The 23677-nt window shown below is 41.8% G+C and overlaps 1 protein-coding gene across 7 annotated transcripts; it reads left to right on the top strand.

Annotated features, from left to right (window-relative positions):
* The first annotated feature begins 1921 nt into the window (after positions 1–1921).
* Positions 1922–23015, top strand: dnajb6b (DnaJ heat shock protein family (Hsp40) member B6b). Of its 7 annotated transcripts, none has more exons than XM_047023422.1 (10): positions 1922–2151; positions 7856–7928; positions 9894–10003; positions 10835–10897; positions 11216–11326; positions 14014–14139; positions 14318–14471; positions 14694–14764; positions 20583–20717; positions 21883–23015. In XM_047023422.1, the coding sequence occupies exons 2-10, from the start codon at positions 7864–7866 to the stop codon at positions 21981–21983; spliced, it is 936 nt and encodes a 311-aa protein (XP_046879378.1). In that variant the 5' UTR covers positions 1922–2151; positions 7856–7863; the 3' UTR covers positions 21984–23015. The 7 variants fall into 7 exon arrangements, with proteins under 7 accessions (XP_046879378.1, XP_046879375.1, XP_046879380.1 ...); XM_047023419.1 differs by having other exon boundaries at positions 1926–2151; positions 7778–7928; XM_047023421.1 differs by lacking the exon at positions 1922–2151 and adding an exon at positions 5287–5718.
* Positions 23016–23677: the final 662 nt, after the last annotated feature.

The raw sequence follows: 23677 nt of genomic DNA, 5'->3' as shown, positions 1-23677 counted from the left end.
ATAGTTGTTGTCAACAGAACTAAACTACAAGCAGACTTGAAGTATGCTTGAAGAATGAATACAAACGATTTTTGCCGGTGTTGTAAAATTAATTTAAGGGTAGGGAGAGTACTTGTTCACACGGTCAACCTTTTTGAGCGAAACAATAAAGGGCAATGCATATACGAAGTTCTCCGTTTAGGATTACAACTCCATCGGGGCCAGCTGATAAATTCAACTTTTGCCGAATCCCGTAGGAAGGACGGCAAAAACATATTTTCCATCGACAAATGCCTTGATTGCGTCTCTCTGTTCCTCTTTCAAAATTAATGCGCTGTCGATGTCTTCTAAAACAGACTCGATGGCAGAATCACAACATCCCAGATCTCCAGCGGTAGCCATGTTTGTTCAAAACGAATTCAACTTAAGCGCTCTTTTGTGACGTGGGTGATTACGTTACTGTTGATCATCTGTCCATCATCGTATAAAGCCCGCCCTGGCAATTTCATTGGTTCGCCCAGATTCTGGTTTTCTGTAGTTGGTCCCCAATACGAGACCCTCCAGACCCAATTTCCCGAACAAATTTCTTTTGGGCGGGGAGAAGTTGGGCTGGCAGCCAGGCTACTCGTATTGGGGACCAACTAGAATTATGAGTATGACAACGTCAGGCTATGGAAGAGCTTCCTTACGAGGTAGACTATAGATCTACGCGTGCGCAGAATCTCTATAAAATATTAGTAACTTTTACACATGAACGAATCTGCTGGCCACAGTTTAATCAAGCCATTTCTCAGACCAAGGCTTCCCAACCATGGAAAGCGCGATAGATACCTGGTAGCGTTTGCATTATCAAGCAGATGTATTATAAAATCCCACGCAATCGGGACACCGACTGGAATCAGGCTTAGAAATCAGTGTTCTGATGTGGGTACTAGCATGTCTTTCAATAATATGCTGTATATATAGGCTATAAAAAACAGAATGCAACATTTGAGTAATGTGCCTTCAAATAGATGTAGGCCTAATAGAACGGATGCCATGTTGTGGCGTCTTAGAAAAAAAGAAATGAGTCCACGTGACATGAGTCACTGTTAGGGATCGGAGACTTCTGGATGATGCAACCTTAGGTTAATTGTTACATTATATCTTAAAATGGCTTCATGTGCGCAGTAAATGCACGTTCAGACACGGTGAGCGAGTGTCTGCATACCTTTTTTGTGGGCTATGCAAATCATTCATGACATTTACTTTGAATTCACACAAGGTCTATTCAATCTGTCCTTGTCACAGTGTGCTGCATGTAGTTGAGAATACTTGTGTCAATAGCCTACGTTGTGCTATGCTTCTCGTTATTGATGACATCGTTGATCTTAACATTATCCAACACCCAAAACACACATACAAACTTTTATTACTTGATGGTAGGCTACTCAGACGCACACATGCCATGTCACACTTGTGCACCAAATTATAGTCACAGACTTAAATCCTTTGACTCATTCATATGTGGCCATGTAGACTAAGCTTTTATTATAGGTATTAATCTATAATGTAATGATGTGCTATGTTAGCCTATTAGGATGGTGAGTCTGGATTTGATTCTTTATGAACGTCAATCTCATGTTCAGTGTCCAGATGGTTTCACTGGAAGTAGTTCCTTGCAAGTAAGGTCTTCAAAACAGCAGGTGGCGTATTTAAGCAAATATCGTCAGCGATCGAATCTCACCATACATTTTCTAATGCTACAAAAGTAGGCCAACATAAAACAGCCAAAGACCATAGAAACCGTTTAAAAATGTCCTGCACATAAAATCTAGCCTACAGTATATCCGCAAATGCCAAAGAAGGAAGAAACGGGGTGACATTGTATAGAACCATTTAGAATAGAGTTTTAACCACTTGCGCGATGATCGTGCGCAGATCCCACATGAGTTTAGATAGTCTCTTGGCATCCGCACATCTATTAATCCGTGTGCAGCTCTGTGAAGGTCCACAGTTGTCGCACTTTCGAAACCGTGCTTCAAGGAGTCAGAGCACCAGCAGTATTTCCGGATACGCAAAAATAGAGTGGAGAGGTCGGTAGAAACAAAACCTTCGTGAGTAGCCCACAAAATAAAACACAAAATTCTGACGTCAGACTAAGGAAGGAAAGGATCAATCTGAACTGGACGGGTGAGTGTAGGCTTTTACTGTACACAATATTGTACATTACTGTACAATGTGTATTTTTGCGATGGCTATGTCGGAGCGTGAATACCCAGGTTGGCATCCCCTGTCAGCATCGCATAGCCCACTAGGCAATGTGGTGATGCGCGCATAATGGTTCAATGTCGCAACCTTGTTGTTGTTTCACTCAAGTTACCCCGATGCTAGGATCTTAAAAAGTGCGGGGACATATTGTAATCGGTGTAAATATCTTTATAATTAGGCTATTTTGCACAAATGTGTGGACAAAATAACAAACAGCTATTACATATTTTTGGGGTGTGAATATGAGACACAAATCATGTTGTCTGACAGGTCTAAAGCTAAATTGGTATCGTACTGAAAATGGATGCTGTCTTCAGGTGATTTCTAGAAAGATCTGCTACTGTAGAACTTAAAGAACAATGTCAAACTAAGCATCATCCGCTGAGCTAGCCTATTGGAAAGGACCTGGACTTCTGAAACTTTCTTTCACTTTCAGAAGTTGTCATGTAGGCCTACTATGGCCTACATTTCATGATTTATAAGACTTCACTTTCGTTTTTAAAGCACACATAACACATACTATGATCTACCAACTTATCTCAAGTATCATGGGTTTTTGCTCTTTGAACTTTGTCACAAAATGTGTATTATGGTTGGTATACCTTTGTGATGTAATTAGATTAAAAAGAGAGAGTGGAATTCAGAGTAATTTGAACTCAACCATAGATATGAAGGTGAAACATGTCTCACAACAGGACAGGCACAACCATGAGGATGCCTGGATTCCTCAGGGCTCATGGTGACTTTACAGCATGGCAAAGCTAATCTTACACTAATCACACACTGTCCATTGTGTTGCATCCAGGGACAAACTGCATTCTCACTGTTCTGGACCAGTTGTGAACTTCAGTCAACTTAAAGTGCATTCTGCCTATATTGACATGCAATGGTATTACACTGCACTGACATAACTGAAATGTATAGCGGTGTAGTGCACCATTCTCTACAGAAGATGCATGTAAACATTGTATGCATGTAAATGTATTAATTATGTTTTGAACAGTTATTTATTGTTCCTGTGGCACAAGCTCTTTTTCTCATGGCAGTAAAGACCATAATTCAATTCAGACTAATGCCAGAATCATTGCATGGTTCATTAGTGCATACACAGAGCCACTCTTTCCCTGGAAAGACCTCAAACATGGGCACACAGAACACAGTACGATTGTGTGTGTCTGTGTGTGTCTGTGTGTTTATTCCACACACTTATCATATGACTGAAATAAGTAGTGAATGGTCTGTTATGCTAAGATGCTTCAGTTTCTCATAAAACAGAGCTGAGTTCTGCTTTCATTTAGCTCTGTTCATACAGTTCAATACAAAAAAACGTACGCTACTTTGCTGACAAGGTGAGTCAACATTGTCCTCAAGCCTGCCTCTGGCCATTGGACCTTTTGAATTGCTAACTTACACTGACAGAGCGTCCGTTTTCCTCTTCATCAAGATGTGGGGATGTGGATTAGCCTAGTCTCACAGAAACCATGATAGGTCTTCAAAAAAAGCTGTATACATTCCACTGAAATGGAGCTTATGAATTCACAAAAGCATTAGTCTATATAACCTAACAAGCAATGACTAAAAGTTAAACACACTCAGCTTTAGCATTTACGTCACTCAAAATAACTTGCCTAAACCTGTTTCTAGAGAACGACTGCATACCGTTAATGTACAATGCTACTCTAGTGCAGTAAAAACCTAATTATGAGCTGGTTGATTAATGTATGTCAGAATTTTTACCTCTTTAATTACAGCAAATAACTAAACCAATGGAAGAGTAGATCTCTAGAAACAGGGTAGGGCATCCCTGATCCTGAGACATGATAGGACTTGACCGTAACTCTAAGACCGCGTGCCGTTGTTTGAGTAAACGCATGCTTTGTAAAATGTAAGTTACATACTTTGAGTAAAATAAAGCTTCAGTTAAATTGTATTTATCCAAACGTTCGGATACACTTTGGCCATTCCTCCTTATGTGGTTGGCTGTGACGACATCATGATAGGTCTACCAACATATGAAACGTATGGCTGTCTACACTCACGCAGGTCAGGCTGTCAAACGTTATTAACTTAACATCTTCTGCATGGGTTCCTGGTGGGCTTTCATACCAGAAACACTAGGTCTTGACCCTTCTGTCAGCTTCTTTTATCAAGCCTCTTCAGCAAATCTTGACTCACTTTCTTATTAAGCCAGAGGTTCTCACTTTCTCCCACAATCACCCAGTTGTTAGATTTCCCATGGGTATGCTGTTAACTCTTCCTTCTAAGACCAAACATTAAAGGAAAGCTGTTTTACTGTAGGATGTGATCAAGTTAAACTGTCGTTCAAGTTAGTATATGATCATATGAACTAGCATTCATGTGCTACATTGTTGCATACATGGGATGTTGCATACATGGGACACAAAAATTCTAAGTAGCCTATTACTAATTATAAACATACTTATTAATAATATGGGAGAATGAATCATCTGCTGATTCAAGGTAATCCATAATGCCTCCTTTAACATTGGCTCTCACACTTTCCTATAAGCATCCGTTCACATCAAGGTCACGCCAGCTGGTTGTAATTCAATCATTCTGTGTGTATTGGGAATCCGCTGGCATGGACAATCTGGCTCTATTGCACTGGTAGATACTCTGTCAATACAGTAAGATACTGAGGCCTGCATTGATTGATCAGTTATGGACCTGCCATTTAGATCTGAGCCTGTATTCCTGGATAGGCATCGTAAGATGTAAACATTGTAGTAAGTGGGTGACTGACCTAGATAAATTGCATTGACACTTAGCTGTTCTGCTGTCATACGCAGTCGCGAGTCAATGTTAGACGGTGCGGTGACGTTTACTGTTTCTGAGAGATTGTGGGATTGATTGACCCACATTTCCTGCTCACACTGTGACACGTTTCACGCTGAGCAGAATGGAATTCAAGCAGCCATGTCCGCCCACGCGAACACATACACACTGTACTCGCTGTGTCTCTGTCTCCTACACGCTCTCTCCGACGGCCACCAGCGCAAACACACCATGTTATGATTCTTAAAGTGCTGCAGGGCGGGAGATGGCTCAGTCACGGCTGAGTGAGAGGAGAGGGAACATACAGTACTGCACGAGTCAAGACGGGGGTCGTTGGTAGTTGTTGGGAGAGATGGGTCTGTGCTTGAAACACATCTGCTCTCGTTTGGGTGCTCTGAGCAAAGCTACTGTACGATCTGTTAGGACAGGGAGAGAAGGGAGGATACAAAACAGAGAGGGTAAGAGGGAAAACAAAAGAGAGAACAAAAACGAGATGGGGAAACTAGAATGTGTGTTAGTGTGTATGTTATAGAAACAGAGAGCGAGAGAGATTGAGAGAAAGGAAAGGAGAGAGGGAGGCAGCAAAGTGGGTGTGTGGAGAGTCAGAAAGTGAAGTTGATAAATCGCCCCTGGGAGACAAAGACACTGACCAGGGCAGCCAAGGGGTTCCCGTGCCAACAGGAGTGGCATAAGGCAAGTGTTTGCCCATGTCCCATTCCCCCATACACACGCTCTAACAGAAAAGGGCACTGGGGTTAAAAATAGCAATCAAACAAGATCCAACTGGAGTCCCTGTGGAACTGGTAACTATTTGCTTGTCATTTATTTCATTTGTTTATATCACATAGGTATATTTACTATTTGTTCTGTTATAATATTTGCGTAGACAGCTTATTTGTGGACTGAGACGAGGCTTGTTTTTACAACACAGAATAAAAGACCTTTCTTAGATGTAGGCTAGATGGTTAGCCACTTTGTTGTGACTTGGATGTTGGCGTCAACCAAAGTAATAGTTATAGTTAGCTTGTGTGTTAAAGAGGCTTAACTGTGCTTTTAAGTTTTTTTGAAGATAAGGTGTAGAGTGGAGTCATCATGTTCCACTCATTCTAACCAGTTTTGCTGTTCTAAATATGGGGTTAGCCTGTGCTGTTGTCTGTGTAGACAGAGTACATTCTTGATTTAAGGTCATCTCCAGAATGAGAGCCTTGCCTGCATTGATTTATCGGTAAACAGATCTGGTCTATGGTGTCTCTTACCGTGTGTGTCACCTTCGGCCTGCCTCTCTCCTTCCCTGTCTCTTTCTTTATGTCTCTCTCTCCCCTGTGTCTTTCTTTATGTCTCTTTCTCTCTCTCCTTCCCTGTTTCTGTCTGTCTTCATGTGTTTCTTTTCTTTATTTCCATTATCACTCCTCTCATCTCCCACTTTCTTTGCCGTCTTTTTCTCTCTACTTTAGGCAGAAGCAGGGCTGAGTGTTCAGCAGGGTAACATTGGCTGGTCGGCATCAGACCTTATAACACAGACACTGAATAATTAGTTTTTCTTAGAGGGGATGAGAGATAACTCAAACTGATCAGATACTGTGTTTGTACTATTCTTTCTTTATTTGGTGATCTATGGTTTGTGAAAAGCCTTAACAAAAGGGACATTTATATGACCACCACAAATGTAATCCTATCAATGCTCAAACAAGGTGTTTTGTGACATGATGTGACAGTGCTGTAACGTGTAATAGTAGTGTGCTGGAAAAAACCTTGTCTGGTAGAGTTAGGATTATAGTGGACATTTGAATGTTCTTTCTTTTAATGTACTGCCATATCTTGCCAAAAAAGACTGCCAAAACAAACGTCCACATTTGGACATGAAAAGATTGAGGTATTTCTGCTTCTGCTCTACCATAAACGTGTCTGTTGTTTCACCGCTTTCCCAGCCATTTTACACCATTGCTAACACAATAATCTGACTAGCAGCTATCAGTTTGAATGCAGACTGCTGAGGGTCCACTCTTCGAAATCTGAAAGGGTTTGTCCCTGTGGGAGAAGCCGTCAGAAAGGTCTGGATGTGGGTCCTAGTTCAAACGTTTTTAGTATAACTGGATTTGAGCTAACTAGCTATTCTTCCATGTGTCCTTTTGGGATGTGTGAGAGGGGCTGCATACTGTGCAATGTCACAGAGCTAATCTCAGTCTGTGATGGGCCTGTTTTGTCATCACCAGTGTGCTGATAATGTGCCGATGCAGGTAGCTGACTGGAAACAAGTCTGACTTGTCAACATGTTGGTCAGGCTGTAACAGTTTGACTTTGCCTGTAAAAAAGGCTTGAGTTTGATTTAATTTCATTTGAACAGTTCATATGCCTTAGTGTTTATTGCTGATGCCTGGCTGCCCTCCTGCATGGAGGATTGTGGTGAAAGCGCAATGTTCAGTTGAGTGCTAATAAAACACCAAAACAGTTAAAACACTCTCCAACTTTTGTATCGTTGAGTTATATGTCATACAAACAAACAGATATTCATAAGTGATGCGTAGCGAAGCTGTTGTGCTCTTCTAGTGGCATATTGCATGCAATGATTTAACAGGTGGGCAAACTGATTTGGTTGCTTTTCTACAACTTTTAAAGGTAGATTCTCTCTAAAGGGAGTGTTAAAGTTATATGTACATTTCAACTCTTGAACTCTCTCTCTGTCTCTCTCTGTCTGTCTGTCTCTCTCTCTCTCTCTCTCTCTCTCTCTCTCTCCTTCCCCCTCCCTCCACAGAGACTCCGTAGGCCATTCAGAGGACCCTAACCTTTAACACGTACACTGACATACACTGTCACACACTGTCACACACAGACGAGACCATGGTGGAGTACTACCACATCTTAGGAGTCCACAGAAACGCGTCGCAGGAGGACATTAAAAAAGCGTGAGTACCAACCCCATCACCTCCCCGCTATTTATATAAGAGTGTTGTCGTTGGAAACGTGGGCCACTCAGAGGGATGTAATAGGCTAATTATATCACCTCCACCCTTCACTCCCCATAGCAGCTTGTACGTAGGGGGCGGGGGGGTGGGGGGCAAGAGGCCACAATGCAGAGAAGTTTCCACTCTTCTTCCAGTAACCTTTTGAGAGCCCTGCTGTAACAGTCTGTCTGTCAGACACTGTCCTGTAACGCCAGCAAACAGACCGGCTCAAGCTGGGAGACCAGCTCGCTCCCATGACATTCTTCTTGTGCTTGGAGGACCTGAGGAGTGACACGTTGTGTGTTAGATAGCATTGCAAAGATCTTCAGAACTGTTGGGTAGCTTTGGTAGCAAGTCTCAACATTTTCACAATACCACCTAACAAAAGTTGGAGCCCTTTCATAAATCAAATCAAAATGTATTTGTATAGCCCTTTTTACAAGCAATGTCACAGAAGGCTTTACATACGCCCATAGAACTGCCCCTCAACCAACCTAAACCCTCAATAAGACAATGAAAAACTCCCAGAAAAACTCATTAGAGGAGAAAAAATGGAAGAACCCTTGGGAGGAGCAATTCAGTGAGGGATCCCCTCCTCCAGAGACAGTTAGTGAAAGAGAGGTGCAAAACACAGGCTTTCAGAAAATGTTTTAAATCATGTTGAGGATTATTGTGAAAGGGTTGATGACTGTCCTAGGTAGTATTGCAGGATGCTAACTTTGTTAGAAAATATTATCAGTGATGAAAACTGTAATATGAACGTTTGCGTGTCAATAACTTGATTGTGATTGTTGACAACTGAGTGGCAGTATTTTGAGTGTTGTCAACACAAAGTTCACAGGAGGCTAGCTTTGATGTTGGATATTTCTGTGTTTACTTTTATTACTTCTATGACCTCAGTAATTCATAAAAAGGGTAAATATCCTTTGTAAATATCCTCCTTTATATATTTATTCTATAATGACATTTAGACTGTTGATGAAGTTTGCTGCTTATCTGTGAAAACAGGCTCTGCACAGACAGCAATAGCTTGCTTATCAGCTCATTTTTCTGTGGACTCTCAACTAAAGACTCAAAAGACTCCATTGACCATAGACTGGTCACCTAGAGCCCCTGTTTCAATAGACACTATTGACTGTGTAGACTGTTAACCACTGAGGCTATTGAGTTAAAATTGTTTAAACCAGTTTAAACCATCACCGCTGCCAGGCTTAGAGAAACAGCTGATTCAGCTGGACCCACCCACTCCGGCTTGGACCTCATGTCAATGAAGTTTAGACCTCTTTTGTGGGGTGTTGTGTGTGTTGAGTGTAGATTTGTTTCTACCTGTAATTGTGTGCATGCCTTTTTTGTGTCTATGAGAAGGTTTCTTCCCTGTATTGTGTGTGTGTGTGTGTGTGTGTGTGTGTGTGTGTGTGTGTGTGTGTGTATGAGCATGTGCAACAAGCACATGTGTCTCATGTATGTATGTGTGTGTCTCTGTTTGTGTTTACAGCAGGAGTTAATGAGTGTTGTTGCTATCCTTAAAAAAGAAGCCATTCATGTGTCTCGCTCTACTTAGCATGGTACATGCCAGTTAAGGACACCCCGTCTCTGAGATCAAGTATCTGAGAAAGATGTTCTCAGTGTGAAAGTGTTATGGACAACATACGATATTTGAAAGGATGAGTGATTATTTCATACGCGAAAAAACTCTATAGGGGTTCATTTGGTTGTGAATTACATGACATCCGCTCAAATTTCACAAAATATACTTTATCAACTGAATCAACAAAATCAATTTTTTCAACTCATCTACTGGACCTATTTATCTTAAACTGACTGTAAATGATGTTTTAAGATGGTGACATTTAGCCCTTCTGCCTTTTATGCATCTCCGTGTGTCTCTTAGTGTTGAAATATTGTTTGTAACTGTGTTTTCCTCAGCTACAGGAAACTTGCGCTGAAGTGGCACCCAGACAAGAACCCAGACAACAAGGAGGACGCAGAGCGGAAGTTTAAAGAGCTGTCAGAGGCATACGAGGTGTTGTCAGACGGTAGGAGAGGCTCTGTGTTTCATGCACACATGAAAGGGAACCCTTTGCATGCTATACAAGCTATGTTGTTTGGCATGTCCTTTATTAGTTACCGGCGTTATATGTGTTTTAGGTTGGTTGTAAAGCCAAACATATGATCAGCCATGTGCATCTGCTGCAGATTGGTCCACATCCCTACTAGAACTCACTCTCTGTGGATGTCAAGAAAGGCTCTTTGTTTGCCTTCAAATGGAACTTGAAGAAGGCACTCTGGTTAAAGCACAACAGAGATCGTTAAATGTATTTTTTTGTTGTTGTTATGTGTAGTTTGCACAGCAACAGTAGCAAAAAAAAAAAAAAAAAAAAAAAAAAAAAAAAAAACTGTTAGTCTTTTAAGTGCACAATGTGAGGACGGTTTGTGCCGAATGGACGCTTGAACATTTGCTGCTTCAATTGGGTCTCTGTATGCCAGGCCTCAAGTCATTCATCTCCTTTGCCATTTCTACTTTGTCAATTCTCGATATATGAAAATGTGAATTTGTTTCGATGTACACATTTGTTTTTACAATAATACATCTGCATTAAAAATCCTTTGGCTTGAATGAGAAACAGTCTATTAACCCACTCTATGACTGACTGAAAAATATTTAATTAAAGTGATTACGAACATATCTCAGTTTAATCTAGAGCGAAGGAGATTTGTTCTGATTGAATCATCCATATTCATGCCAGCATGTTACCATAAATAAAATAAACACAAAAAAGGTGTTTTCAGATGAGCATTTTTTCTGTAATAAATGTAATCCTGAAATCGACCAGTTGGTAATCTCCTTTTCTTCCTTTTTTATTTAGAAAAAAAGAGGGACCTGTATGACCGGTATGGTAAAGAAGGGTTAGCTGGAAATGGAGGAGGAGGTATTTTGATATTTGCTTTGTGTATGATTCCTTGTCTATGTACTGGTGGTGTTCTGCCTCCACAGTACATGCAGATCTATAGATCCAATATCTTTTGAACCATTATGAACAAATGCTACACTACACACTGGAAATAAGTTTTACTGTCTTTGGCCATAATGGGCATTGCCGTTGTAGTGTATTTTCGGGGTAGAAACATCTTAATATATATAATTAAGAAGAATATTAACATTCATTTAAGATCAAATACATTTCTGAAGATGTTTTTGAAGATGTTTATTCATATAAGAGGGTAATTTGATCTTCGGTATTTCACAGGAGGGCATTATCACAACGGAGACCACTTTGGCGGCGAGTTCACATTCCGTAACCCAGAGGATGTGTTCAGGGAATTCTTCGGTGGTCGAGATCCATTTGCAAATTTCTTTGGTGAGTAGGTCTTCCCACCCTTTCGAGGATAAAGGAGTAGGTTACTCTCAGATGCACCCTGGGGGAATTTCCTTTATCCTAGAGTGGAACAAGAAATATATTTGAGAGAGAGAGAGAAATATATTAGAGAGAGAGAGATGGTGTAGAGGGGAGAGAGTTGATAGAAAGAGATTGAAAATTGGAGAGCTAAAAAGGTGAAAACATCCTTCAGTGAACTATTTCACTTTGAGTTGCTTCTAAATAGTTTATAGATGTGCATTGCATATTTGATATCCTGTTGAACTGTAGTTGTACGGTACTGACATTGACTTTTGAAGGAAGGCCTTGGTTTTCGGGCAAAAGATGGGGCAGACCTCATAACACTAATTGCTGTTGTTTTCTTTGCATAATGAATCAGCATCAAGTAGGCTGTAATGGATAAAAGAAAAGCAGCAAACATGTTTTGTTGATAGAGACAGAGAGATGCATGCTATACACCCCCCCCCCCCCCTCTAATAAAATCTTCACCCATGTCATCTTATTATTCATTTTTCAAATAAATTGTTGATGCTCCAGCCCTCCCATGATTCAACTCTCTCCCGCTCTCCTCCTCTCTCTCCCCCTCTCTCTCAATCCCTCTCTCACCATCTCTCTCTCCTCTCCCTCCCAGTTTTTGTTTACTCTGCTCCTTGATTGGATTGGTTTGAGCTGAGCTCAAAAGGGCAGCAGTCATGAAAGAAAAATCAGTTGGATTTCATGGTAATTAGCACACTCCTGTAATGTTGGCCAGTGGTGGGGAGTGTAAAATGGCAAGCCAAGGTTGTTAGCACAGTGTTGTTGTCTTGTCTTAAAGGGCAGACATATTGTAATGAGAGGAGTTTAGCTTGGGTCGGCTGGGGTAGAGAACCCTGTATCTGCTCGGCGAATGACAGCAAGGCTTCCATAGTTCACTCTAAATATGGAGTCCAACGCAGACAGGACGGATATGAGGGCCTACATCATTCAACTGGAATGCTTTCAAAAATAGCTTCCGTATTAAAACAAGAGCAGTTGTAACAACGCCAGGGAGTGTGTGTGTGTGTGTGGGTGTTTGTGTGTGAATGTCTGTGTGTGTTGCACATGTAAAGCATGGCAAATACTTACAGTATTTGTGCAAATTCTGCTTGGGGAGTGACGGTGAGAGAGGCCCTGAGCTTCACTGACTCATGTTCGTTAATTGGCCTTGAAACAAGCAGGGGGCTTGTGCATCACTCCTTTATGTACAAAATGAGTCCCATTACACGACAAACTCCCAAAATGACACTAGTAGAAATGGTCAGAATTGTCTTTTGCTTTATCTTAGAATAGTATTTTTCTGTTTATCCTTTATCTGAGTAAACTGGTCGTGTGACTCAGACTAAGCTTGTAGTCAAACATCCTGAAGTTTCTGAAAAACGAAACAAGTGAATCACAAGCGCAGATGTTGTTGTTTTTGTACCAGGTTGAGTCGGTACAGTATATTTCAGTACAGTACGAGCACGCGGCCAAACCTCAAAGCCGACAGTAAGATGATAGGACCTGCTAGTCTCCCCTGGTGTCGGTGCCACAACAGTTCAGGACTGTTTGTGTTTAGCTGGATAGATGAAGCCTACCCAAGCCCTTTATGGATACCTGGGACGTGTGTTACGGACAGGTTCCATCAGGTTCATAATGGGTCCTTCTTACCTGCTTCCTTCTCCTTTTTCCTTTCTAAGTCACTTTCCTTCTCCCTTCCTTACTTCCTCTCTGTCTTCTTTCTTCCTTCCTGTTTTCCTGCCTTAATCGTGGCACTCACTGATTCTCATTTGCTCAGATGTGAATGCATGGCTTCCGTTTCACCGTTTTTTTAACCAAGCTCAAATTAGCTTCCACCCTGATCTGAATAGGTCTGTGGTGTGGGTTTCTGTTTGGTGGTTTGTTATGTGGTTGGTCAGGTGTTTTTTTTGTAGAGGATGTAGCCTAATAGCTCTGACTGACTGGAGATGAAGTTTGGCCAGGGATTTCCTGTCAGTACCACACCAGCTGGTGCTGAAGATCTGTCACTTACTTCTGCTTCAGCTGACTGGGGTCCAAGCAGCACACACACACACAGACACACAAACTCCTCCTCCTCCACCGCTGTAGTCTGGATTGAACTAAAGCATTTCCAACCCAGTCCCACCTCATTCCAGTCAAGCTAAGGTAAACAGTAAACTGAACGTGCTCTGATTTCCAGTACACTGCATGTGTTATAGATATCTCACGCTGATGTAGGCAGTTCGAAGACTGAATTGATAAGACCTAACCTCTGGGTATGTTAGCCTGCACTTTGTACAGAGAAGCTTGCTAGATGTTGGGAGGCCTATGCTGACTGTCCTCAGCTTGTTCACTGCAGCGTGTAGATCTGTGGCCCAGGCAGCAAGAGATCCACACCCAGCAGGCCCAGCCTTATCCAGCTCAGTTGACCCAGATCAGTGCACAATTAGCCACGTATCCACGGGGGGGATCACAGGGGAAAGCATCAGGAACAGAGGAAGGTCACATCCAGTTTTAGGAATATTCCAAGGCACAGAAACAGCCTCCGGCCAGGTTCTGCTTTTGTAACATCCTTTCTGCCTCTGTTTTGGTCTTGGGGTTTTGGTCTTGTGTGGTGCATTCCAGAAATTGTTCATCCTTCATGTAGTTTACCTGTGCCTGTCTCACAACGACAGATGATCCTTTCGATGACTTCTTTGGTGGTGGGCGCAGTCATCAGCGGGGGGTGAGCCGGAGTCGAACCGGGGGTCCTTTCTTCCATGGGTTTGGGGGATTCCCACCTTTCGGGGCCGGCTTCTCAGGTGTGGGCATTTTGCTTCGCCGAACACTGAAATACTAATAGCTTTGTATGTGAATTAGTATTTTATTTTTTATTGCATTATAACTTTACTGAACTGTGGAAATGCAGTTTGCGCTGGATATGTTTGAATTCAGCTGGGGAGGGAATGCATGCTTACTGTGTTGCTGGTGTGCCCACAGCACCAGGTTTCTCTCCCTTCGGGCAGATGGGCGGCGGCGGCTTCGCCACCTTCTCTTCCTCGTCCTTCGGAGGGGGTGGAGGGGGGATGGGCAACTTCCGCTCCGTGTCCTCCTCCACCAAGTTCATCAACGGCCGAAAGATCACCACAAAACGGTAGGGCGCAGCCTCCACATTTCCAGCTCTGAGACTGGCTAGAACTGTGGACTTCCACTCCTGGATTATCTTCTGTACTTATTACATGTAGTATGTGTATGTTGCTTTGGATAAAAGTGTCTGCAACATTGATATATGTGAAAGTACATTTAAAGAGATGCTTTGTGTTCTTGAGAGTGAAAATTGTTCTTTCTTCTGTGTGTGTGTGTGTGTGTATGTCAGGATTGTGGAGAATGGCCAGGAGAGGGTGGAGGTAGAAGAGGATGGTGAGATGAAGTCTCTAACCATCAATGGTAAGGAACAGATGCTAAGACTGAATAACAAGTGATAATTTATACTCACTCCAGGAAAACAAATCCACTAACCCCGCAGCCCGGTAACAGACCACGGGTTAGTCTTACCTCGTAGTACAAGCGTCTCTCTCAACCTGGAAACATTCTTTGTTTTCTTTATTCACGAGGGTGAAAATGATGTTCACAAGGGGTGTATTTATTCTGGATAACCTTTTGTTTGTGGGACCATCTCTCTTCTAGGATAAGATGATTTTATTGTTTATTATTGATACTATGTATGATCTGATATTTCTTTTATAAACGCAGATGTATTTTTCTTTTCTGCAATATTGCAGGTTTTATGGGTGGATTTTGACTTTTAGATTTGAAAAATACACAGTCAGATGGACAACTGAATTGAGCATGCTCTTTTTGCTTTGTTTCATTAAATCAATTTAACTGTTGGTTCTCAAACCTTGCTGTAATGTTTGTAACTCTCACGAAACACTTCTCTAACCTCTCATGACCATGCCTGTAGATGACAGTCTAGATGAATTAGTTAATTAATATCATTATTAATATGCATTTTGTGAATTTCTTTTCTTTTGTTTGATGAGTGTTAATTCATCTCTGCATGGTTCCCGGTTTGGGCTGCTCATGCTATTCCTGTAACTGTTCCATCACTGCACACCATTGAGTTGGAGACAAAAGATCTCTTTATAAATATCATATACATATAGTACATGGATAAACAGGGGATTTTGTGTATTTTGTATAAAAAAAAAAACAAGAATGAAAGTGATGTCCCATGGAGTTTGGTCAATAAATTTAAATTTGACCCTATAAGGGCTGTTGCAGTAACTGAAGAGTCTGTGTGATGTTTGTGTTGGCTTGAGTGCCCCCTCACCCCCCCCCCCCACACACACACACAAACACACTCCTGTTGTGTGTGTGCTTGCCTGTGCACACCTCACACCGCCTCACAGAAACGACCTTGCCGCTCTAGGAAACTCACTTGTCACCACATGACTTACCTGTGTGTCCATGCTAACCTGCTACTAATGGCAACCGTCAAGCGACAACTAATGTGTGACAGCTACGACTTGTTATGATAACATTAACGTTTTGCTTTCACTGGGTTTTTCTGGAATACGAGCGCAACAAAAGGATTATAGATATCAGTTTCATCTAAAAAGTAAATGACAGCAAAGTGTATACCATTTTTAGATGGAGTCTGTCAGAGCTCATGACACAGGGAGAAACAGACACAGGAGGGGCCGTGCCTTTGTTGCTGTGTCACGTGTCTGGAAGCTCCCTTAGGCCCTCCCAGGTTTTGACAGTACACCCACTGATAGGTACAAATTCTGATAACGCCTTAACTCTGAAAGGTGATTTGGTCTACATCCTTACCTCAGAGCAGTGCTGGGCCAGTTTAGGGCTCATATCAGCTGTATCCATGTCAACCATGAGCCCTTCTGTGGAATGATGTGGATTTCTTAATCAGTAGGCCCAAGTTGGTATCAGCAAGCCTAAGATCACTAGTCAAACATCCATAAAATGCCTTGTCAGGGACACTTCATGTCCATAGTGCCACATTAGTGTTATACCGTGTTCAGACAGTGCTCAGCTGGATCCAGCTGTCTGATCACTGAAGCTCAGGGGGAGTGGGTTATGAGAGGGTGTGTTCGTAGCCCATCTCTGGCACACAAGTTCTGTGGAATGTGCTGGAAGGGGCCTGGTTTATTTTCACAAGCCCCAGCGCATTTTCAGGAGAGAGGAGAAATGAGTGGTGAAATCCGTCACAGTTGGGTAAAAGGGAAGTGAAAAAAGAATACTCCGAACAGTTGACGTTTACATGCAGTTAGCATGACACGTTTATCCAAAGTGATGTACAAAAAATTTAGTAGTAGTAAATGTAGGAGTTTTAGGAACTACTAGGTGCACAGTTGTGCATAGTGGTTAATGCCAAGTAACAGTCCATTTCACAAGAAACAATGCTTCAACATTTAAAGAGGGCATGAATTCCCTGTGTATCAATTACGTGTGTCAGCCACACGTTATTGTCTAACTATGTCAGACAAGTATTTCATAGAATGCTCACTCCAGGGGAGACTCATTGGATGTTTTTATATTGTTGTGTTTTTTAGTTTTTATCCTACCTGAAGGTTGATCGAAGTATCATGTGCCAACTGTGTTGTTGATAACACAGTATCACTGTCCTTACACAACAAGTACACAAAGGTGACCGTGGTTGTGTTTGTGTGTCTGTGTGTGTCGGTGCTGATGCCTAGGGGCAATTACAAATCGTGTGTGGCATCTAGAGGCAGGTAACTCGAGTCAGGCCATACCTCAACATAATAATTTGCAGATCCCTGCAGTTGAAAATATCATCATACATTTAAACCTGAAAGAGAAATCTACTGAATTACACATTTGTTTGGAAGAATTCGTTTTTAGGTAAAGAAGGCATACCTAATGTGGTGCCCACAGCTATGTGAAAGCTGGCAGCTGAGTGTATTTGTTGAATGATTCACCTCACTGTGAAGTAAATTGTAGGATATTTTTACTGTGAGACCATAGGACTCTCTGGTGGCTGAAAAGAGGCATTGCAGTTCTCACAGAAAATATTTTACGTAACTGCGGTTTTGTTATCTAAACAAATAATTAATATCCTTAATTATTTCAAAATATTTGGGTGGAGTAGATGTATAAAATAAAAAGTGTACGCTTAAACACACATCTGGCAATAACCATTTAGAAGTCTTACACTTTTATTGTAATTCACAGGGTGCAGATACATAATTCTGCCCACTAGATGGCAGTGTATCCACACACAGAGATAATGACATCATCCTAGAAGTTGATTATTGGTTCTAACCTCGACATATCAGACAAGTCCCCCTAAACATGGGTATATTCAAGCATAGCCTATTGTTGCAATATCTGCCCTAGCTGTAAACTCAACAAGTTTGGGTAAACGTGATAAGCATCTGTAATCAAAGGTAAATACATTGACACTTCATTTGTCAGTTTTTCTGTGCCAATAAATAAGTAAACAAGAAACACAAATCTGGGATTCTTTAGGCCCTATATTGGGGGGAAAACTATTTAGGTTAACCAAGCAGTACCTTGAAGAAAAGATTAGGGTTATATTAACCATTATTTCCAGATAGTTCTACATAACATATTTTTCTAGGACATCGCTCATCCATCATGACATCGCATATTTATATTTCTTGCCTTCGAAGCCACATAATGACTTTCTGTTACTAGAAGGCAGCATCCTGTTTGAATTCCACTCCATGCCACCCTCGTCTGTGGGCAAGGCAGGCAGGCAGGCCCATCTCTGGGATAACATCAGGCTGACAGGCCCTGGGGCTACCGGGCTGGGCTGGGCTGGCTGCATTATGAAAGATGTGGGAGATAAGACTAACTAACAGCGGGGCACAGCCAGCTGTTCTCTGACCGTGTCGGAACAAGGGCACCAGCGTTATCTCCACTTTCAGCAGTGGCGGAACCTCACCAGGGCCCAGGTTTATATTCAAACCTGATGGAGAGAGGGGGGGCGATACGGGCAGATACACCTTTTGCATTGATAATGGTGTCAGCAGATTAGGGTTGTTGTTTACGAGCAAACCAAAAACAATGTATGCGTGTGTGTGTGTGCCTTAAAGGCCTTTGCAATTGGTGATTTGTCAGACCCACACATTTTACTGTTAAATACATTAGGATTAGTAGATTTTTATGTATATAATTGGGATATCTATTGTGTGCTTGAGCGTGTGTGAGATGATGTGTATGTTTGTGTGAGACTGTGTGTCAGGTGCATGATGTCAGTCAGACAAATCACAATACAATGTCTCTCAAGACAATTACTAAATGAATTCATTGCCAAACATTCTGTTTGCCAAATTAAGTATTTGATCCAGGGAAATAAAAAGCCTCCTTTATGAGTATTAAAATAATTATCGACATTGTTCTTTGATATTGTTTTGCTGAAATTAATTAAATGATAATGGATTTTATGTCTCAGCGGGGCGTCCATCTCATCACCCAGGTAACAATACCATAATAGAAACCAATATTGATCTGCAGGAGAACAGAGGCTTTAAACGAAAGAACACAGCCTCATAGATATGGCAACATATTGCTCAGACTTCCACCCAATTCCTCCCACACAAACAGGATTTTGGTAGGGGGAATAATTTGGATTAAATGTGTATTCGTTTTAGCACTACGTTTTCCAAACTGGAAGGAGACAGGGCAAATCCCATCTAAGAGTAAACCAAGTTGAGTAGCCTGTGTTAGCCTTCTGAGAGGGATTCACGCTGTGGTGTCAATCCTCCATTTCGGGGATTCCACTCTGACAAATAACAATGTGCTTGCGGTCGCCCCCTAGACTACAAATCTACAAGGGTCACGAAGGATGACTCATGGTAATAACATGGCCATTCAGATGTAACTGGAGTGTCATTGTGATCCTTTTGTCTCTATCAGGGGCTTGTTAGTCTACCAGCTGATAGGCTACTCGCCATCTTTGACCCCATGGTCTTTGCTCTGTTGCGTTGGACAGTTTAAGTGACTCGGTTTAGGGCCAGATGAATGGTGAAACCAGACTTGGACAGCTTGGTGGATGGACTTATTAGGAGGCAAAAAGGGGAAATGTCAGGAAGGAGAGAGAGGGAGACTGAGAAAGGGAGGTATATTACCTGGAATGCTTGTGCTAGTCAAGGCAGTATCGCTCTGAGCAAGATAAGAAGTGACAGAGTGTGTTTTCTGAGGCAATTGTATCTAAAAAAGAAATAAATGACACAGACGCCTTAGCTTTAAACAAACGACCACTCAATTGTTTTAAAAACAACTACTCTTGATTAGACTGTTGATGGATGGCATCACTAAGGGGCACCTCAGTATGAAGTCTAGGAATGTAAACAGTCAATTAATTATTCAAGTTTGCTTCAGGCTGTGTAAACTCATAATTACATATTCCATGGATTACCCTGCAGCTAAGTTTCTCCGGAGCAGTTAGCATGCATCGCTGCATGCGAGGTGACCTTGTACTTCAAACAGGTCTCTCTGCATGTCTCCCTTCCCACCAACACTGGTTTTGATATGTCACTCTAATGGCTTGCGATTTGTTAAAGGCTGGGCTATTAGATGGGGTGGTGTTGAGGTGGGGGCAGGTTTCTCTTCAAAATGAGAGCAGGTTCAGCACGCGAGCATCTGGACCCTTTCTTCTCTTCGGCGTTCCCTTAATTACACAACACAATGGCGTTGAAATCTGCCCATAATCTCGCAAGATAATAAGCCCCCCCCACTCCATCACCCATCCCTAACCACATCCACTCCAACACACACATCCACACACACACCCACACGGCTGCCGCTAATTCAATATAAATGTAAATTACCAAGAGAAAAGAATAACCCAAATCTCATTTTATTTACATGACTAATCACAATGAAGCGCAGCCACATGAAATATGAATGGAAAATGCGGGGTGGAGATGGGGGTGGGGTGGGGGGGGGCAGCCTGAGGAGGTGTTTGAACTTTCTAGTATTTCTGTCCTCTTTGTTGTTCAGTGAGGGTACATCAGTTTGACTAGCACTTGTTATAATAGATGCATCTCTTTCCAATGTTTAATTGTTTTGCTCCCGTCGAGAAGGTTGCAAGGTAATCCAGCTCGCTTGGAACAACAGTCACAGGCTTTCATATAACACGTGCACACATACACTCACACACACACACACATCAGGACATCCAGACTGAACATGTCATGTACCCGTGTGCGCATCCCAGCTGAACCTACCCTCTCTTGATTTGACCACACCCCTGTAGATGTGCCGGACAATGAAGAGCGCAGCTGCAGACAAAACGCCCTCCCTGGACCCCCGTCCCAGCAACACTACCTGAGAAACGCCCCCCAGAACCCCCATGAGGATGAGGATGAGCGCGGCCTGGCACCCGCCAGAGGTGTGTCCCCCACATTAGGGCTGTTTTCTGTCATGAGGAAGTCAGTGGTGGTGAGAGAGATGGTGGTAGATACAGAAAAGGACGTTTTGTGTGTTTGATTACATGGTCACGCCACTGTCACAGGCATCTGTAGGCTACAAAACTAAAACAAAATTAAGAGAGTTGTGTATACATTCCGTAATGTCCAGTTGTTAGAGGGATGGTTTTATTTATCTCAATTGTTTTGGACTCCACTGGCTTCAAACTTGAATTGTTTCTACATTTAAGCTCTAAGCCTAAAGTTGTTATAGCTTCAGTTTACAGTAATGCCCCAAAAACTTTGCAGTGCTTAAATCTGTTGAAAGTGGATGATCCTGGAACAGTGGGTAGTGTAGTTGTGAAGGATTATTTTTTAATCAGACAAAGCTTAGCTAAAAAACAGAAAGCGAACTCCTTAATAATGCTGGCTAATTGTCTGCCTTTGTATCTGATGGTTGTACAAAGGCTTAATGACAAAGCATGCCATGTCGGACCGTCTGAGGTTAACACTGAAGAAATGTAAATGACGGAGATGTTCATTAGATGCCTCTGTTGTTCTCCCGGTAATGGCCAAAGGTCACCCTCTGTTTTCTTACAGGGGTCATGGGGTCAAACACAAAAGCCATGCAATTATCTCTTTCACACACCCCTCACTTTATAATGAGGGTTTTGGTCGGACCTGACGTGCCATAATTCTTTGGTTAATTCACTTGTTGTGGAACTTGAACAAAGACTTGTTTTCTTTAGGCGATTTAGGAACAGTTGCACTGTTTCAGAAAAAGGTTCCAGACAATCTTTTTTAATTTAAATGTATTGTATGTATACAATACTTACTATAAACTTACAAATAGAATGTGCTAAATTTTAAGGTGCAATTTGTAGCCAAAAAAGGAATCTGCCTAAACAGAATTTTTTTTATTATGAAAACTTTATCTGGAAAGGTCAAAGTTTAAATGATTCTACATGCTGGCATTTTTTGAACACTTTAACAGTTCGCTCTCTTAATGGTGTGTATGTTTCCATCTCTACAGTTAAACCTGCCATAGAAAATATGTAGTCTTGTCTCCTTTGGATCCTTGAGACATGAAGCAAACTTGAGTAATTATTTATCTCATGGTAAATGTTTTTATCAATCTATTTTCCCAAGGACACATTGATACCAAGAGGAAGAAACTGTGGCAAAAGGAGGTGGAATCTATAAAGAAGCGAGCACCCCGATTGGTTCCTCACATCGGTGCCTGGTTTTGAGAAGCTCCCGTCGCTCCGACCGGACTGTGCACCCCCCCCCCCCCCTCCCTGGAGGAGTATGGTTGTCCTAAAATGTGGCATTGACATGTTCCACACCCCACGTGTACATACTGATGTCCCAGCATTTGTGTCTTTGTCCACTGTCCCATGTCTCCCCCTCCTCTCCCTCACCCCTGCGTTGTGTAAACCTCAGCCCTCATCCTGTATGCCAGGCGTTTTATAGTTCCTCAAGGTCTTCCTGCCTCTTCGTGGCACCTGTTCTCAATGTGTATGCAACCATGCTCTCATTAACCTAATGCAGCCCTCAATGGAGACCCCAGGTCACTCATTGCTATTCTTTGTCCGACTTTAGAGGAGAGGAGGGGCTCTGTGTTTTCTGTAATGTTGTATTTAATTTCGATTCAGACTCAAGCTATACAGCACATACAAAGAAAAGCTCTGTACTTGCCATAATTAATCTCTTATGAATGATTTTTTTGAGCTTTTGTCCTAGAAGAGATATATATTTTTGGGTTCATAAAAGAATGTAGGTGGGAGAAGTAGTATTGGAATGCCTGTGAAGACCCAGATTACATGGGACTGTCAAGTTTATTTGTTTGGTTTTCAACTAGTTAGAGAAAGAGAAGCCCAAAGAGAAGTGTATGTGAAAAGGAGGATTTTTTGGGGGTCAAAGTAATTACTACATAATGAGACCTAAGGATGTAAAAACACTTCTTCCCTAAGACAACATTGATTTGCTAGTTGACATGGAAGACTACAGTACTTAACAGCATTAAAGATTGTAGAAAAGCAGTTAAGAAAAGTAATTTTTTTTCCTGACAAAACTGAACTCCCACACAAAAGAAACCTATGAAAAATTTGATGATTCTGTTGAATCCCCAAAGTAAAATAAATAAGTTATACTATTTTCATAATTTTTTTTGCCAATACTCTGATTAAGTGGATTGCTTTTATCCCCCATGTGCATGAGGAAAGGAAAATAAAATGTGAATTTTCTGAAAGCAACAAAAATAAAACTTAAAGCAAGTAAATGCCAAATGTTTCTCAATGTGCAATCTTTTTTGCGAGTTTACAGTAGCAATATGTGGTCAGTGATCGAACGTAATAGAGGCATTGGTTTAATTATCCACACGTGTGTCCTCTGTTTCGACTGATCTTCTCCTTTGAGTAATAGCGACATACCTCGTGGCATCTCAGCAAATTGTGTGATGATGAGTGTGTTGAGGAGGTATGGTAGGTATCCCTCCAGTGTCTTTCATGTACTATTCACGGCCCTTTCTCAGTTGTGATAGGTCACGCTTATGTTATAGTGAGTGTAACCAACTACACTAAGGTTGACTGATGCTATACTAGATGGCAGTAGACCTCCATAGGAAGGGAAGCCATTGATGGAGTTCATTTTAGAATGTTTGTTTTAGAACGGTGTGCACATACTGTGAACACTTCTTGGCTTTCCAGAAATACTCATAACAACACATGAACAGACACACACACACATACATCCCGGTGAGATGAGGCCACGAGCAATCTAAGAACCGTCAGGCGTTACTTGAGCAAAGAATAGAGTAAAGATGACTCAGCAGGCTGCCCTGTCGGGGTTGGGATCCATACTTCAGGACATGATTTACGATAAGATTAAACAGTATAATTAGGCTGTAAAATACTCCAGTGAGCAGAGATACACTAATAGCCCA

This window comes from Hypomesus transpacificus, chromosome 8, assembly GCF_021917145.1.
Source record: "Hypomesus transpacificus isolate Combined female chromosome 8, fHypTra1, whole genome shotgun sequence".
NCBI lineage: Eukaryota > Metazoa > Chordata > Actinopteri > Osmeriformes > Osmeridae > Hypomesus > Hypomesus transpacificus.
This window is presented reverse-complemented; position numbering and strand designations above follow the sequence as displayed.

What these genes read in the sequence shown, in the direction of transcription:
- dnajb6b (XM_047023422.1), top strand. Translation starts at nt 7,864, where the DNA reads ATGGTGGAGTACTACCACATCTTAGGAGTCCACAGAAACGCGTCGCAG. An exon ending in TTTCGGGGCCGGCTTCTCAG is followed by an intron (nt 14,140 to 14,317) that starts GTGTGGGCATTT and finishes GTGTGCCCACAG; the next exon opens with CACCAGGTTTCTCTCCCTTC. An exon ending in GAAGTCTCTAACCATCAATG is followed by an intron (nt 14,765 to 20,582) that starts GTAAGGAACAGA and finishes ACACCCCTGTAG; the next exon opens with ATGTGCCGGACAATGAAGAG.